At 31.0% G+C, this 18,694-nt stretch overlaps 1 protein-coding gene across 1 annotated transcript; it reads right to left on the reverse strand.

Annotated features, from left to right (window-relative positions):
- Nucleotides 1-7,808: 7,808 nt before the first annotated feature.
- Nucleotides 7,809-12,934, reverse strand: LOC107847867 (uridine 5'-monophosphate synthase). Its single transcript, XM_016692431.2, has 7 exons — nucleotides 12,302-12,934; nucleotides 10,532-10,871; nucleotides 9,993-10,076; nucleotides 9,258-9,340; nucleotides 9,087-9,174; nucleotides 8,751-9,005; nucleotides 7,809-8,154 (listed from the first exon to the last, which is right to left on the reverse strand). The coding sequence occupies exons 1-7, from the start codon at nucleotides 12,754-12,756 to the stop codon at nucleotides 8,026-8,028; spliced, it is 1,434 nt and encodes a 477-aa protein (XP_016547917.1). The 5' UTR covers nucleotides 12,757-12,934; the 3' UTR covers nucleotides 7,809-8,025.
- Between the last annotated feature and the right edge of the window lie 5,760 nt (nucleotides 12,935-18,694).

The raw sequence follows: 18,694 nt of genomic DNA on the forward strand, positions 1-18,694 counted from the left end.
AGTTACGTATTTGGATAAAAGTGCTGAAATTGAAAAAAAATTATTGATGTGTTTGGTAAATAATGCTTTTAAGCATTTTTTTTTAATTCAAAATGTCTGAAATACCGTTATAGCTGTTAATAATATATAGAGTTGATTATTATTAATTTTTATTGCTAAAATGATTCAAATTAAAATTAATATATATTTTAATATATATATATATATATATATATATATATATATATATATATATAATATTTTCATGAATGACTATTAATTTGTGCGCTAAAAAACTTTTTTAAAGAGTTTAAGTGGTGAATGTTTGTGTTTGAAAAAGATAGTTATATATTAAAAAATTATTTATTTCTTCATGGTTATGTTAACATTTCGTATCATTAAAATGCAATTTGTGACAGTACTTCATTTTCTTATTAAACTGGACTTATTGCTTTTAACCTTCAAGGATAGTATTAATATATATGTCGAGCTTATCATTAAAGCAAAATATATATGTTACTAATCATTATAATTACATTAATAGATAAATAGTTTCATACAAAAGAGGTACTAATATGATTAAAGTTAAATTCGCCATAAATACAAAAAATGGAAATGTTCAATTAAAATGTCAAAAAAGAAAACTAAAAATCTGATTAATAGTAGTATTCTCTCCGTCCCATATTAGTTGATTATCTTATAAAAATAATTGCCTCATTTTAGTTGATCACCTAACTAAATCAAGAAAATATTAATTATTTTCTTTTATATTACCCTTGTAATTAATTCGTTTTGAGAGTGTTTATGTTGTTTATTAAGTTTCTGAAAAGATTTTTTAAGAGGTGAATTCATAAAATTACTTTTTTATTTATGATATTTTAAAAATTATTTTTTTATTTATGATATTTTAACATAGGTGTAAAATAATTGTTTTGAGTTAGGCTAGATTCTATGGGTTTTCAATTTATGTAAATTTAATAATTTTTATTCATTATAAAAATATTTAACTACAAATTGTATTAGTATTGAATTCTATTCATTTGAAATTATTATTAAAATAATAATAATAATAATAATAATAATAATAATAATAATAGTAATAATAATAATAATAATAATAATAATAATAATAATAATAATAATAATAATAATAATAATAATAATAATAATAAGGAAAAAGACATTGTTTTCACCCAAACTATACAAGAAAAGTCAAATCTACACCTAAACTATATAAGTGACCTATTACACACCTTAACCATATAAAAGTGAAACTTTTTACACCCTGTAAAGCATTATACTACTTGCATGTGGTGTTGCACACGCGCCTGCCAAGTCAACACCACGTCAGCATGATACGAAAAAAAAAATTATTATTTTCATAAAATTTTCTTTTTAATTTAAATTCTTTTTTCTTTCTTCTTCAATATGTCCAAAACTTCCATTGTTATGAGTTCAATTTTTTTTTCTTTTTCTTCAATATCCAAAACCTCCATTGTTGTCCAAAATTTCTATTGTTATGAGCTCAAATTTTTTTCTTTTTCTTCAATGTCCAATTATAGATACACTTTTCTGCACAGTGAAATCCAATTATATGTGCAGAAAAGTTTTATCCTTTTTTTTTCTAACTTGATATTTATCCTGTTTAGCAGACAAGGTGCGATACTGAAATTGCGTCAATTTCATCGCAGGCGATGCAGCTCCGGCGGCGATTGCTTGATACACCGTCATGCACACCTAAACTCTACACACTACCAATACAATACAAAACCTCACTACCTCAGTAGTACTATAATTTCCCCCAAAACTAAAACCGTCAAAACACTAATAACAACCTCAATCCCCAAACTGTTTAATGGAAAGCTTCATAATGAAAAACTTCACCAACAAAAACCCAAATTTCTCCTCAGAGAAGCCTACTGATTATGGAAAACTTTTAGTGATTTCCATAGGGACGGGATCAGCAAAATTGAAACATAAATATGATGCTAAAAGTGCCTCAAAATGGAGTGTTTTTGGATGGCTACTTAATGGAAGCTCTAATCCAATTATTGATGCATTTGCTGATGCTAGTTATATAGCTTGGTCAGCCTACTTATCAAGTTTTTACTTCAAAACTTCATAATTAAATCATATAAACCACGATGTCAAATTAAAAATCAAACAATGTGAAAATTGTACCACAAAATGCAGAGGTTTTCTTGACTTGGAAAGATTGAAAATTGTGAACTTTGAAATTTTTTGTAAGCATTTGTAGTTCCGACGGGGTCGATAATTAGGTTCGAGTGTTGAATTGAATTGGGGGAAGAAGAAGAAGGAGGAATTTCACCCATTGCTAATCGTTCGAAATCATTAGCAACTTGAAATTGAAATTGGAATTTTCAGTTTGGGGATTTTTGAATTTGGAGAAGAAGAAGAAGAAGATGGGTGTTGGGGATTTTTGAATTTGGAGAAGAAGAAGATGGATGTTTAGAAACCTTCAAAAATTCTAAACATTTTTTTTTAGTTTGGGGATTTTTGAATTTGGAGAAGACGAAGATGATGAATTTAGATGCGCCTATTTTTAATTAAATAATTATTTTTTTTCACGTCAGATTTAGGGGGTAAAACTTTTTACTTTTAAGTAGTTTAGGTGTGTATTAGGTCACTCCAATAATTTAGGTGTGTCTTAGACTTTTTGACTACAGTTTAGAGTGAAAACGATGTCTTTTTCCTAATAATAAGATTAAGATAAGTTAAATTAGCATCATGACTAGTGTAAGAAAAAATAATGAATATATAAAAGTAGTGAAGGAGAATTAGGACTATAGGGGTAAATTTGGAATAAGGAATAATTATAAGGGACATGAATATAATTTACTTGGTCAACTCTAATAGCTTATAATTTTCCCAAAAAAAAAAAATTAGGAACGGTTACTTCTTATTTTTGGCTTAAAAAAAGCCAAAATTAACTTTTTTTAAGCGCTTATAAAATTTGTCAAATATTTTTTTAAGCAAAAAATAGCTTATAAGTTATTTTGACCAAATTAAAAGCGAACCCAAACACCCACTTCATAACCAACTCAAATTGGTATATTTCTCATTTCAGTAAATAATCTATTGCTTTTGAAAATTCTCCAAGAGTTTTAATAAATTTATACGATATAAGAATTATAAATAAGTTTTTCAGAAATTTTTATATGCTTCAAACATTTTGAATCCTTAAACAAGTTTTCATGTAAATTTTGTCAAGTGACAATATTCAACATTTTATGAGTGTCTTCAAGTGAAGGTCAAAACTGATCAGGCTTGGAAATTCCCTAGTGAAGCATGTATTCAGGGAGCAAAATAGTGTGGCAGATGCAATGGCTAAGCTAGGAGCAGAATCAAACTTTTTTGCTGACTGAAGTTCCCCCAATGTGTGCCTATGAACCTTTTTGCGCAGACATGAAGGGAACTACCTTCGAAAGGGAGGTCAAGATATGTAATAGCTTAGATCAGGGATCCAATCCCTCAACTATGGTCTATAAACCAGGCTAAAAAACTGGACTATACCTTTTATTTTAATTAATGCAATCACTGTTTAACCAAAAAAAAAAAAAGATAAATATTTATATGTCAGCATGCTTAAATAAACATAGAATTCAGATCCTCGTAATCTTTTACAATATTGCGTCAATATTGTATCAAAGATATTGATGATATATCATTTTGTATCAGTTCACAATGTGACATAATATTTTGAGATCTCATCACTTCATTATTTTCAGGTACCTGAACCTCTCATAAGGTTTCATGAGGTGTTATGTCGTAGAAATTGCCTTCTTATTATGATTATTTACTCCTTATCCTTTTCAAGGATTTATTTCATTTGGAACCGATTGGTCTATCACGCTTCACACACCCATAGACTTGTTCTTTAGAGGCATAAAATAAGAGCACTTGCAGCTCAAATATGAGATGCTTTCGGCATTTGATTTGAATTTTCTTTTGAATGAGGATCTGATGATAATTCCTAACATATTTAATAACTGCTCATAATCTCCCCCTTATGTTAGGAAAACTAACATACATCCTCCATCTTCTTTGAGAAATCCATCTTTGTACATCATGGTATGTTCATTAATCGTATACTGCACATCGAAATTATTAGATGGATAATGTGCGGTTCCTGATTCAGAACCAACTTTGAGGGGAAATTAATCATAATTTATTGATTTAATGCGTATAAGTACTTGTGTACATAATATTTCAAATTAATACATGAAGATTTGTTCTCATTAACAATGGTTCAACTATTTATTAAAGGCATTCAATGCTAAATCATTATCATCAAGATGAATTATCTTGATTATACAATCTGAAAATTATGTCATTAGCTCAACTTATATTGAGCAAGTAACTTTATGAATGTCAAATTGTAGGTTGACAATAAACATACGTGTGATTATCTTATATCAATGTATCTTAATAGATCACATGATTAGTGAACGGACCCATGTTCAACTTTCATATTTTTCAGATTTTAAGAGATCCAATCCCAAAATTAATTGGTCCAACCAACTTATCATGAGAACAAACAATATTAAAAGTAATGAAGAATTTTCTAATTCTTTAATATATGTTCAATACTCAGTATGCACATCTTTGAGATGTTACAATCGTTCATGTCAATTTATGAACTTTTATTCTAGCAAACTCCAAGTTTGCCATGACGCATGCCTTTTACTTTAGTAAATTTGATATTTACTATTACATGAATAAATTTCAGAAATATCAAATTTACTACTTTAAAAGTAGATTTCAAAATAACTCTTCTCAGTTATTCTCCTTCATTCGGAGGTTAGTTGTGATACCATCACAATCAAGTGTACATTTGCATTAATAAGTTTCTCATTCCTCAAGAATGGAATATAATTATGCCTTAAGCCAATCAAACTATGATAGCTTAAAACCTCTTTCAAGATATTGCTACTTCAGGAGCAAATCGAGGCATATATATGATGTAGAGAATTTTTTTTCTAATATATCTTATGATCATAATATGCGTGTGAATATCATCACTTTTGATGATCATTATCGTATTGTCACTCTACGCGTATATTCGTGCATTCAATCACTTGCCTTCTTTCTGATATATTATGCACTGCTACCACATTCACTTCAAGAATGGAGCAAATTGTCATCTTTTAGACTTTTCATTAAAAACACATTATTTTGTCTTAGTCATCATAATATCATCAATATGGTGCATTGAGATTCAAACTCAACGTCTTATCTATATAAAGGCGTCTTAGGCATAAATTGATAGGACTTAAATCCAACATATTATCATCCTTTTTGATAATATTGTTCTTGAGGAATAAATTTAAAATATAAATAGTTTCAAACCAATTATTTTTCCTCAAATCCAACAATAATTATATTATTAGTAGCAAGAGGCGGATAACATAAGGAATTACTAACCTTGAAATTTTCTTTAGATTTATAAACACTTTTTGAAACCGTATAACGTGTAAGGCAATGGTTGGAGTTTTTGGCCAATTTCTCAATTTGTTAGAGTTTCGTGCTGATAATGTGTTATGAAATATAAAATAAGAATAACAAGAATAAAAAAAGAGAAGAGAGAGTAATTCTTTATTTCTCTGAAGAGATGAGAGATTCATCTTGAGCGATTCTTGAGAGTGATTTACAACCTTCTATTTGTAGGGAAAATTTACTCCTAGTTTCTGGCTAAAAGACAAATACTTCAAATAGATCTTATCTATATAGACATTCACTATAATGTAAATACATTTATAACATTTTGAAATCAATATGTAGAAATTATAGTGTTATTTTTTACTCTTCTTGAGTAGGGGTGGGCGTTCGGTATTCGATTCGGTATTTTCAAAGTTTGGGTTCGGTAATTTGGTAATCGATATTTGAACGTAGATACCACATACCATACTTATAAACATCGGTTTGGTAATTCGGTAATTGGTAAATTAAACTTCGGTTTGTTACGATATTTAGTAATACCATATTAAAGTTGGAGATGTGCAAATGTACGTTTATATTTCAAAGAGTATATTTAATAGAAACCCTATTTAGTATTATTTTTGTTTCTTTTTATGAATAGATTACCAACGTCCAAGAGATTCTTTGGGATGACTAATACTATTGTCTATTGGGTTGGTTAGACAGATATATATATATTCGGTAAATATCGAACACCAAACGATATTAATATCTTATACCAAACCCAATCTCGAATACCAAAATATTGAAATTCTACTCCCAAACACCATGACAAATACCGAATTACCGAATACCAATTACCAAAATTTTTGGTTCAGTTCGATAATTTGGTTTTCAGTATTTTATGCCCAGCCTTATTCTTGAGTGTAGCATAATTAATTTTGAAATAAGTTATATCTTGAAATAATTTGTTTCACAACTAAACGACCCCTGATGTTATATAATAGGAGTATTACTTTTTCTTGAAGTAGAGGTAGAAAAATAGTTTTGTAAGCTGATATGTTAAACAATATAAATTATGATTAACATTTTAAAATATATATATAATTTTTTATCATATTTCTATGAGAAAAGGCTGTATTTATAATACATTTCGTATATTTTCTTTAATATTTAAATTTAAATTTTAAAATATCAAATTAATTTAACCTAATTTAATTTTAAAATTAATTAGATTGACTCTCAAAAAGTGAAACATAACAATTAAGAAGCAGCGGAGGGGTTATAAATAAGAAAAATTGACGAGATAATTTTGACAAAAAATTTAAAGGAAAGCAAGAACAAAGAATAACTTATTATATTCCATGAATTAGCTTGCCAAATTTCTTGTAGTGATTATATTGCATGAAAGTGGCACAAATAAGGATGTTAAAGATAGATAGGTTGGAAATTAAGAAAGATATTATTAGAAATAAAGATATTTAGAATAAGGTGAAAATGATCTTCATAGCGGACAAGATAAGGAAGATCAATATAACTTGGACATGTAAAGCAGAGATGCGTAGATATACCAATGAAGAGATGGGTGAGGTTGGCTTTGATGGGTGTGAGGAGAGGTCGAAGAGGCCGAAAAAAGTATTAGAAAGAAGTAATTAAACAAGATATGATGCACTTTTAGCTTATCAAGGACATGAACATAGATAGGAGGATATGTACATCGCATATTAGGGTAAATAATTAGTAGGAAGATGACCGTTGTCTTACTTTTCATCGAGCCACGCTTGATGGTCATTTGGTGCACGATATGCTTTCACTTTCTCACAATAATATTAACACTTTTCTCATAGTTTCGTGCCTTCAATTTTCTATTATCATCAGGTGATTCTTGTGATTCAATTATCACATTACTTCATTGTTGCTACTGTTCCTTTTTTCTTGAATATTACGTACCGTTTTCTTTTGCTCGTCATATCTCCTCGTCTATCAAAAACAACCTCACTAGACTATGATTTTCGTACAACCTACCTTTCCAAACACCGCCAATAGAATCAAATTGAAGTGCTATGATACTATCAATGTAATCGTTTCATCCTTCTTTTTCTTTTTATGCCAGCCAGTACTTCAATATCAATTTAGCAAAAACAAAGAACATTCACCAAAGTTAAGAGGCTGATACCACCAAAGCGGATGAGGTTGTGCTCCTCCCATAATCAGAAGTCTCGGGTTCGAGCCCTGGGTATGGAAAGATCCTTGGTAGGTAGCGCTTCCCCCCAAATGGGGCCCTACTCGGCGCGAATCCGGATTAGTCGGACTCCAATGCAGGTACCGGACACCAGATGAGAAATCAAAAAAAAAAAAAAGTGAAAGAGGCTGACATTATGCTACAAGAATTTAAGGACAACAATCAATAAGTTATTCAATTCGAGAATTATTCTTTCGAGAGCACATATAGTTTCAACATGCTTCTATAGCTGAGCGATAACGCTAAACTTTGCAGCCCAACTCGGGAGTGAAAGGGCGAAAAGGAAACATTGGGCAAATGCGAAGGAAACCAAAGCTGGAAAGACGCTCATAGTTCGCAGTAAAACAAGCCCCTGCAAATGACCCTTATTTGCAGTTCACTAAATATGCATCCCAACCTTGAAGCCGGTATTCACGAGCTGCCTCTGCGGGGTTAGCAGCCTTGATAATTCCACGGCCAACGATGATAATATCACTGCCTCTATCGGCAATAACCTGAAAACAAAAATTATATGTAGTCTTAGCCAGATGTTGAACTGAGTGTATCATACTACACTAGTTTTCATTTTTGTTATCTCAACGTTTCACCCCAAATGATATATCATTGATACAGTGGAGCTGGCCGGAGGGGAATCAAACTTAAACACGAGTGAGGTCTGGGGAGGGTGGTGCGTGCGCAGTCTTGCACCTACCTTGTGAAGATAGAGAGACTGGTTCGAATAAACCCTCGGCTCAAGTATCAAAACAAGTGTAAAGCAAACACAGTAGCGAACTTCCATTTCATCCACTCCGTTCCAAGAAAGGACAATTAGTCGTATGAAAGTGAGAAGGAAAGTAAAGGAATGAACAAACTCTTCAACTCTTTCGACTAAATTACAGAACCTATCATTCCATTTTATTTTTTAAATTTTGATAACTATGGTATCCACGACAGTTTGCACAAACCTATCTTTCCATAATGAACCACCTACTTCAGCAGTTCAGCGTATGCAAGAAAAGTACTTAACATGTACAAAGAGTCTACGACTGGTCTGTTCGAAATGAAAAATAAGAAAAGGAAGGAAAATATTATGGTAGCAACTGGGACTTACTGAATTTGGAGTGTTATATTGTTGGCCTAGAGCATCTCCTCCTTTTACCAATTGAACACCAGGTGTAGCGTGGATGAGGGATGGGTTTCCAGGACCATTAGGCCAAGAAGCAGGATTCACAGAGATGAATCCAATGACGAAATCTGAGTGATCCTCAGCAATTTTTACTGCCGCTGCTGTGTAAGCTCCTGTGGCTAGGTTACCCGCAGAGCTCATTTCAGCCAGAAGCAGCAGGCCCCTACCACGCGGCAAGCCCTAAGTACAGGAGAACCAAATGAGATCTATATGGAATTTTTAGAGCTCAATAGCTTAGATTATCAGTAAAACCAAACAAACCTTGAGTTTCAGACCATCAACGATTCCTGGACCAGAAATAATGTGTGCGTTAATAATATCAGCCCAGTCTAAAATGCGGAAGATACCTCTGCAGACAATCAGATCAATTTAGGAGATTAACCAGAGCAAAAACAAATACAAGAAAGGAAAAGAAATCTGACATTCCCTCACCCTTCAGCTTGCATGGTCACTGTATTTCCAATGTCAGCAAATTTACGGTCTTCGAATATTAAGAAGTTGTGTTTGTCTGCAATCTACAAAAGAAAAGAAACAATAATGAGTCACATAAACTTTAAAATCTCTACATATGGCAAAAACAAGCATATTTATAAGCCATGTCCAATATCACTTTTCTATTCAACTTGCAACAAGTGCCAAGTCAATCTCACATTGGCATACATTATTTAAGTAAACAAGTACTTCTTCCATCACACAATATGCTGTTATAAATACCAAACGATTTACTGCTGCTCTAGCTATCACTGCAGTGGCAGAGCCATAGTGCTGGCCAGGGGTTCGCAGAACCTAGTAGTCTTGACTTAAACAATATATTTGTGTTGGAAAGTTCCTAAATAACCTATTCAGAACCCAATAAGCAGAAAGAATTGCGGTCCAGAACCCATAAACTAAAAATCATGGCACCATCACTAGCAATCAGCCTAGGAACGAAATCAGTTTTCAGAGGAATATCTAAACTGAAGCTACTCCTTGGATGCAACGGTTGAACTCTTTAAGATTAAAGTTGTCATCCTGCCCGGCTAGCTCATATATTTTATTAAATAGCTCATGCACGTATTGAAGGAATAACGAATCCCAGAAATACAGTAAATCTGAACTAGACAAAATGAAGCACACACTGTTTCATCAATTCATCATCCATCAGGTCAATGAGTACTAGTAACTTACCGATCTAAGCTTAGAACCGAAGTCGGGAGTGAAATCAGGTAATATATCAACATGTGTTTTTAACATGCAGATTTCAGGTCCAACCTGTATAGGAAGATTAACGATAAACTTGTCAAAATATTACACATGACAGGCACAAACAGTCAATTGACAAAAGATTAAATAGGAAAGTATAGGAAGGGCGTTTGTTTTACCCTTCCGTCACACCAAATTAAAGTAGATTTATCACAATTCATACGCTAAATGCAGCGTCTAGTTAACTTTAATAGGCTTTGTACAAATGAACTGACAAAAATCTGATTTTTTCCAGTTCATTTGACACCCATAGACAAGGTAAAAGAAAGTCTTTACAACTCATGTGACACAAATTCAAATATAACAAGCAAGAACAGCAGCATAGCGGTGATTGTCATATCTCACAAGCACGTTCCTTGTTAGCAGAAATTACACGTACATTTTGCCTACTGCTATTTTTATTGTTTCCTATACCTTATTCAGGAAGGATTACAGATCAAAGAACAAAAGGAACTATGCATTACCTTGTCAGCAATAGCTAGCAGTTCAGCCGCTGTGGCCACATCAGCAGCCAGACACAAATTAGTCTCCTTCTGCACCATAATTTCAAACAGCTTCTTTCCTGTAGGATTTTTTGCAATCTTTGCCCTCTCGCCATATGGTAATCTGACCCTGGCCTTTGTTTCCTTCACTGGCGCAGGAACCGCAACCTTGCGATTCTCCTCCAAGAATTTAATCACCATTTTCTCTGTTTCCTCTGAAACCCTACCCTTCTCCTTTAGTATCCTCACCATCTCAGTCAGTTTCACCATTGAATGCAACGTGATTCCATTCTCAGCCAAATTTTCCCTTCCTCCTTGCTCTCTGTCCAAAGACAAGCAACCTCAGGAAAAGAATAGCCCAATATATCACAAATCTGTTCTACTTGAATTTCCCCAAAGACACTAACACCAAATGTAAAAATTAAGGCACCAAACAACTCTCTTATCCCATACAAGAAATAAGTACAACCTGTAGCTTTTTTTTTAGGACGGTAACAAGTACAACCGGTATATAACAATAATTGTATGCCACCCTTTTTCTTTTCACTTGTGTTGATTATGTTTATGCTCACCTCTGAAGTCTACTTGTCAAACCCTGTGAAAATCAAATTCCCTAGATGTTATCTTGGTGATTAGGTATTAATCCATATCAGCGATACCAAAGGGTAGATGAACTTTAGGTCCAAACTTGTTATGGAATTTTCAGTCTAGTCCAGTAAAAAATGTAAGAACTTCTAGTTTACCGGAACCCTTTTTTTTTGGTTGAATATTGGATTGAGATGAGTCTAAATGGAGTGATATGCAAGGTGAGGGCATCCACAGTACAGTAATTGTTGTAAATTATTGTTTCTGATCTATTATGTCCCGAACACTATACTTTTACAATTCTTGAAAGCCTAAGGTGGCATTTTTGACATCAGATTCTTGGGAAAAAAAAATGCAGACAATGCTGATCTCAAAGTCTTTAAAAATCTCTCTGTGTCATGAATAACAGCTCAAAAGCATTTTTCAACTTGAATTATTCCATTTTTGTTTATTAACTTGATTATTTACATTCAGAGTAAGAAAAAAAAAGGACTCATGCAAAACTCTTTTGGAAAAAGGTTAGCTTTTTTTTTTAATAACTGTGTTGTCTAGACCAGCTTGAGCTCAGCTCGACTAATACCACAGGATACCTGACACCTCCCACCAACAACAAGGTACAATTTAAAAAAAAAAAAAAAAACTAATTATTTTTGAAGTCAACCAAACAACACAAAAAATCAACTAAAACAGAAACAGGGAGCACAAATTTCGCTAATAAAGCAAAGAGTTTTCACCTATCAATCATAAAAACGGCATCAATAACCTCGACTAATTCCACGGGATACCTACACCTCCCACCAGCAACTGGTAACATGTAACTCTATACAAGATTACAAGTTAAAGTGTTTATCTATGTATTATGTTTATTTTTTCCCGAAGAATTTGTCCGAACACCTCAAAAATGAACACAAATTATGCTATATTAAGCCCAAAAAGAAAAAAAAATCACCTATCAATCATAATTTTTTCACCTATCAATCATCGAATCATCGACTAATCCACAAGATGCCTACACCTCCCACCAGCAACAAGTAACATGTAACTCTATCCAAGTTAAACTGTTAATCTATGTATTATGTCTATTTTTCCTGAAGAATTTGTCCAAACACCACAAAAATGAACACAGATTACGCTACATTGAGCTATCAAAGGACAAATAATTTTCACCTGTCAATCATCACGACAGCATCAGTAACCTTCAACCCAACATCCCGAAGAGGAGCAGCAGTTTCAAGCACAGAAGCACCACTAGTAACCAAATCCTCAACAATCAAACACTTCATTCCTTTCTCAAACGCACCTTCAATCGCTTTCGCCGTTCCGTAATCCTTCACCTCCTTCCTCCTCATCACCATCGGAACATCACACGCAGTCGAAATACACGTCGCTATAGGCAACGCCGTATACGGCACGCCGCACACGACGTCGTAGACAGTCGATGATGGAAGCGAGCTAACTAGAGTTTGAGAAATTTGACGGAGGATCGACGGATACGAAACGATTAAACGGAGATCGATGTAGATTGGCGATGAGATACCGGATTTCAGCTTGAATTCGCCGAACTTCACGGCAGCGATGTCGTGGAGCTGAAGGATTATAGACTCCATTGTTTCCGATACCATTTTTTTTAATTATTTTTTTATTTTTTTGAGCTACTAAGACTGTATGAGTGAAGATATTAAAGGTGGCTAACTCGATGGAGTGAAGTTTGAAGGGAAAGTGGCTTTTATAGTGTTGTTTTCATGTTGGGAGAGTGAGTGGAGGTTTTGTTTAGGGCTTTTGCTAAGGGCAAAAAGGTAAACCATGTAACTTGTTCACCCCACCACCTCATTAAATTATCTTATTACTATAATTTTTTACATTAATTTGTCTTATCTAAGAAATGGGATAAAATAATTTCTCGATGAAATAAGTGATTAAGATGGGATACTTAAGCATGTGATATCTTATATTACTTCGTGTACCAAACGATCAGAGGCGAAGCCACCAGTCTCATCAATCAAGACTACACCATTCGAATATAGCAAACATTAAGGCACTTCACATTGGAATTGCACGTCAAGACATGCACGACAAAGGCAAATAGAAAAAGGTTAAGAATCGACACTTGATGTAACCCCATCAAGATATAAAAAAATACTCTGAGTCTCCTCTTACAGTTTTAACCTGTGTCTTGGCTCGTCATACATATACTTAATCGCCTTAGCCTACAAGCACCTCTTCATAAAACCTCTCTGGAAATTTTGTCATAGACCTTCTCTGAATCAATGAACATCATGTACATGAAAAATCAATTTTTGAAAAAAAAATCAAATTTTTATAAGGAGGTATAAATGTATTTAAAAAAAAAAAAAATTACCACAAATTTACTTTTTATCTTTGTTATATATAATTTAAATTCTAATCTTATTAAGTTTCACCAAATATCATCAATATATTTGATGTAACCAAGAAATATACTTATTGTTTGAGGAAAGAATTAGGTTCATGGCATTATATTCTCCCAAGGACTAACAAATATTCTCCACTTGTTCTTGTTTGAGGATCAATTACCTCCTATAAATATTCCATTTCAAGTACATCCACAATCTATTTCACTTTCAAGGAGTGGTTCTCTCACACACACAAGCAAAAAAAAAAATCGAACTAGTTTGGATTTGGATTTGAATAAAGTTTGAATTGAAGTTTCATAATTTTTCAAAACATATTTCACTTTAAAAAAAAAAAAAAAAAAAAAAAAAGTGAAGCATGACTTATAGTATCTATTCGTTTTGAAAACTATACAAAAAATATTTAACCATATCCCATAAACATACTTGTTAATCCTACATTATGAAGAACCAATTGATGACATTACTTATCATTATCACAAATGGTAATCTTATATACAAATAAATTTGGAGTTAATAACCCAAAGGATCACTCAACTTATGATTTTTTTCTCGAAAAATTGCTCAACTATGAGTTCTTTTCTCAAAAAGTTATTATTCAAAGGTCACTCAACTATGACTGTTTTACTTACAAAGTCACTCAAGTTATTTAATTGATATTTTTCATTAAAATTTGCTAACATATAAAAAATTTAAGAAATAAAAAAAAATTATTTAAACAATTAATTTAATGACCCGCCCATATCCAAAATTCATTTTTGGTTTAAATGAATACCTTTTTTATTTCTTAGAATTTTGATTTTATGACCATTTTTTACGATGTTCTTGTCTAATGATTACTCTATACTCTGAAGTATATATAGTCAAATTGATCTTCAATTAATATCCTAAAATCACAATCATTTGATTGTACAATTTTTACTTCTAATTTTACTTCGTTGCAGTGCATATATTATAATGTTATTAATATTTAATAACATTTGCTAATGTTTTATATCACATCATTTTAGTTTAAAATCTATAGTTTTCCCTTTTATCAACTTATTAGGAATATAATTTATTGTATTTTTTTGATGCATATGTATATTAGGTAATACATAGATTGCATTATGATTGAAAAATTAATTACGTAAATAAGTATCACATTGAAAGTTATTTAAATCTAATCAGCTAAATGAATATGAATCTGAAAATCTTAAAAATTAATATTAAAATTATAAGTGAATTGATATAAACTATTTAGGATATTTTAAAATTTCAGAGGGTTAAATATAAAGTAAACATGTAATAATATGGTTCAAATGATTTTTTTTTTAGAATTTTGGTTTTAAATAAATTTTTACGTTAGAAAATTTTAATTAAAAAATAATTAATTAAATAGGTTGAGTGACTTTATAAGTAAAATATCCATAGAGTGACTTTATAAGTAAAATATCCATAGAGAGCCAAAATGACTTTTAAGCCATTTTTCATTTTTGAAAGTGTTTGACAATTTTAAAAATTACTTAAAAAGGTCAAAAATGGCTTTTTAAAAATCAAAAGCTAAAAGACATTTATTATTCCAAAATGGCTTTTTAAAGGTTGACCAAGTAAAAGGCACTTTTGTCCCTCATAATTCTCCCTTATTCCAAAATTACCTCTTTTGTATGAAACTTCTAATTTATGAAATATAATTTTTATGTATTATTCTCCTTCTTTAATACATTCTTTTAAATTTGGATAATTATTATTATACAACATATGAATTTTTCTGAGAAAAAAATAACTCACCAACAAAGATATATGGAGAACACACAAGATATACAACTTCATGAACGATTAGTGAACAATCCATTTATACTTGACGATGCAACATTCGTATTCGATAATATTTTAATAGTGACATGGTCATTACTCAATCAACGAGTAATATATTTTCCAATTAAGAGTCATTTTATCAAAAAAATAGTATTATTTGTGATTAACTGTTTATATGTTAATGTAATTAAAATGATTAGTAACATATATATTTTGCTTGATGATTTAAGCTCTTTTAACCCAAAAAAAAAAAAAAAAAAATTAACGCACAAATTTAATAGTCATTCATGAAACTATTGTATATAGAGAGAGAGAGGGAGATAGATGGATAGATATAGAGAGAGAGAGTTAGTAGTTTATATCGAAACTGAATTAAAATATATATTAATTTTAATTTGAATCATTTTAGAAATAAAAATTAATAATAATCAACTCTACATGTTATTAACAACTTTAAGGGTATTTCAGACATTTTGATAAAAAAAAGTGCTTAACAACACTTGTTTACCAAACACATCAACAATTTTTTTTTCAGTTTCAGCACTTTTATTCAAACATGTAACTGTTTATTTTTAAAATAAATTTCATCACTTTCAAAAACACTTTTTAAAAACTTTTTAAAAATCACTTTTTTCCAGCCTATCCAAACGGGCTCATAATTAAGTGACTTTTGAAGTAAAGGTCAAAGATGGGTGACTTTTTGAGATAAGAACTCTAAGTTGAGTGACTTTTGAAGTAATAAATAAAGTTGAGTGAGTTTGTGAGAGAAAAGTTATAAGTTGGGTGACCATTTAAGTTATTAACTTAATAAATTTGACACAAAATTATTATCTTTACATGAACTAGATGATATTAAATAATATTATTTAGATACTATTTTAAAATTATAATTATCTGAAAGTTTAGAATCCTAAGTATAACTATATTAGATACTTTTTCTTCTAGGTGTGTGTCTTGGTTGGTTCGATTCATTTTTATATATTATAGATTTTGTTTTTGATTTGTAAATATGCTAAATCAATAAGATATTTTTAATCGATTTTTGATTTATCAATTTTTGATCCTTTACGATAATGGTTATCGGTTTACCCACTAATCCAATAAGAAAAAATTAAAACCGAATCAATAACTCAATAAATATTTTTATAAAATCATTGAAAATCGTTAACTCAATAACAATAAACTAATAGCATTTTAATCGTTTCAATTTATTGGTCAGTTCAATTTTTGCATACCCCTACCCTCTGTTCCTAAATGTTTGTCATATTCTTAGTTTGCAGACTTCTTAAGAAAATCATTAACTAAAGGTTAATTTAATTAAATTACTCTTATTTGTTACTCTGTACTACTTTTTTAAAATACTATATTAATATATCGTTCATCTAGATATATAATCTATAATTTATATCTATATTTATATCTATAATCTATAATCTATATTTAGAGAAAATAGTCTATTACCCCTCCAACCTTTGATCGAAATCTTAACTACATACTCAACTTTTACAAGAGTCTCATTACCCCTCTAAACATTTTTTAGAGTAATTTACACCCCTCCAATTGCTGACGTGTCATAGGAAGTGAGAATACCCCCAATAGGCGTGTCAGTTGGGGCTTCAACCCAACAAAATCAGTATTTTTAGGTGCCACATGTATAATACATGTCATTAGTTTTAATTATTAATTAATGTTGTCTTCTCCAATTAAACCCAACATAATCATTCATCTCCAAACGTCAAATCTCATCTCTTGGATATGAGAACAAATATAACTCCACCAAATATCCCAATAACCACCCACAATTTCAATCCAAAAATCAAAGTGTTCTTTGGTAATTCACTGTTCACAAACGCCGCATCATACACAACTATTTTCTAATCAAATTTCATTATTTCCCTTTTATATACCATCCAAAGCTTTATCAAATTTCCCACAATACATTATTTCTCAATTCTCAAAATACCGAGTAAATTACCCTTGTTGAATTTAGCAAAAATGGTGTTAGCAACTGTGAAGAAGAGTTCTGCTGCTGCTAAGAAACCCAGATCCCGAGTTTCGAGTTGCGACGTGCTGGTGTTTGGAGTTTTAAATTTAGAAGATATCTTCTATTTCTTTTCATCCTTGCTTTTTTTTTTTTTCAATTGCGATTCGTATTGAAATTATTAATTCTCAACTCTTGCTTGTTCAACTGAAAAAGCTCGTCGCTTCTGGAGTAGTGGATGCAGTGTTATCAGCACACATTGATTTGAATTTGTACTACAATTTGAATTTTGTGAAAGATCGGGAATTTGCATAAGTAATTTGGAACTTTGGATCCGCTTTGTTGTTGTTGAATTCGATATGGCTGTTTTTCCCTTTTTTTTTCTCTATTGTCTTTCACTGTTTCTCCCCTCTCTCGCGTATGACTGTGTGTAGTAGTCTGTGTATTGTATGCATTTCTCTGTGTGTAGTGTTGTAGATGGTGTGTGTGTATAGAGAGCTGAGAGATGTGAGTGGAATCCATGAAAATGACGTTTTAGGAGGGAACTAAAAAAGTAGGTGGGCCGAGTGCGTGTACACACACATGTGTAATTTTTTGGTTAATTTTGACACGTTAGCAATTGGAGGGGTATAAAAATGTTTAGAGGGGGTAATGGGACTCTCATAAAGGTTGAGTGTGTAGTTGTGATTTTGACTAAATGTTGAAGGGGTAATCAACCATTTTCTCCTATATCTATAATATATTAAAAGTATGAAAATCCTCAGAAAAAGTGATTTGAACTTTTTGTCCTTTATTAACACACTCTCCTTTCGACAAAACTGTCATTTCACCATTTTATTCAATTTATTATTTAATTACTTTTATTATATTAACTGGACTCCTAAAATATATGAGACTCCTAAAATATATGGAAGGAGAATCAATTAATATTTTTCTTTGTACTAATCAATTAAAAAAATACTCCTAAAATAAGATAGAAAAATACTCCTAACTCGAAAATAATTCTATAAATATTGATAAAATATATTGAATGAGAATCAATTAATATTTTTCCTTTGTACTAATCAATTAAAAAAATACTCCTAAAATAAGATAGAAAAATACTCCTAACTCGAAAATAATTCTATAAATATTGATAAAATATATTGAATGAGAATCAATTAATATTTTTCCTTTGTACTAATCAATTAAAAAAATACTCCTAAAATAGGATTCTATTAAGGAAATACTTCTATAAATATTGAGATGTAGTTAAACTAGAAAAGAAAGTGGTTTACTTATAGATGAATTTACAGGTGCTAGATGAATGTCGATCGACTTTGAAACTCTTTTTTGGTAAATGCTAGGTTTAATTGCATTGTTTTTATATCTCTATTTTGAGATTTTTTTTTT

This window comes from Capsicum annuum, chromosome 11, assembly GCF_002878395.1.
Source record: "Capsicum annuum cultivar UCD-10X-F1 chromosome 11, UCD10Xv1.1, whole genome shotgun sequence".
NCBI lineage: Eukaryota > Viridiplantae > Streptophyta > Magnoliopsida > Solanales > Solanaceae > Capsicum > Capsicum annuum.

What these genes read in the sequence shown, in the direction of transcription:
- LOC107847867 (XM_016692431.2), bottom strand. Translation starts at nt 12,756, where the DNA reads ATGGTATCGGAAACAATGGAGTCTATAATCCTTCAGCTCCACGACATC. An exon ending in GTGACCATGCAAGCTGAAGG is followed by an intron (nt 9,175 to 9,257) that starts GTGAGGGAATGT and finishes GATTGTCTGCAG; the next exon opens with AGGTATCTTCCGCATTTTAG. An exon ending in AATATAACACTCCAAATTCA is followed by an intron (nt 8,155 to 8,750) that starts GTAAGTCCCAGT and finishes TTTTGTTTTCAG; the next exon opens with GTTATTGCCGATAGAGGCAG.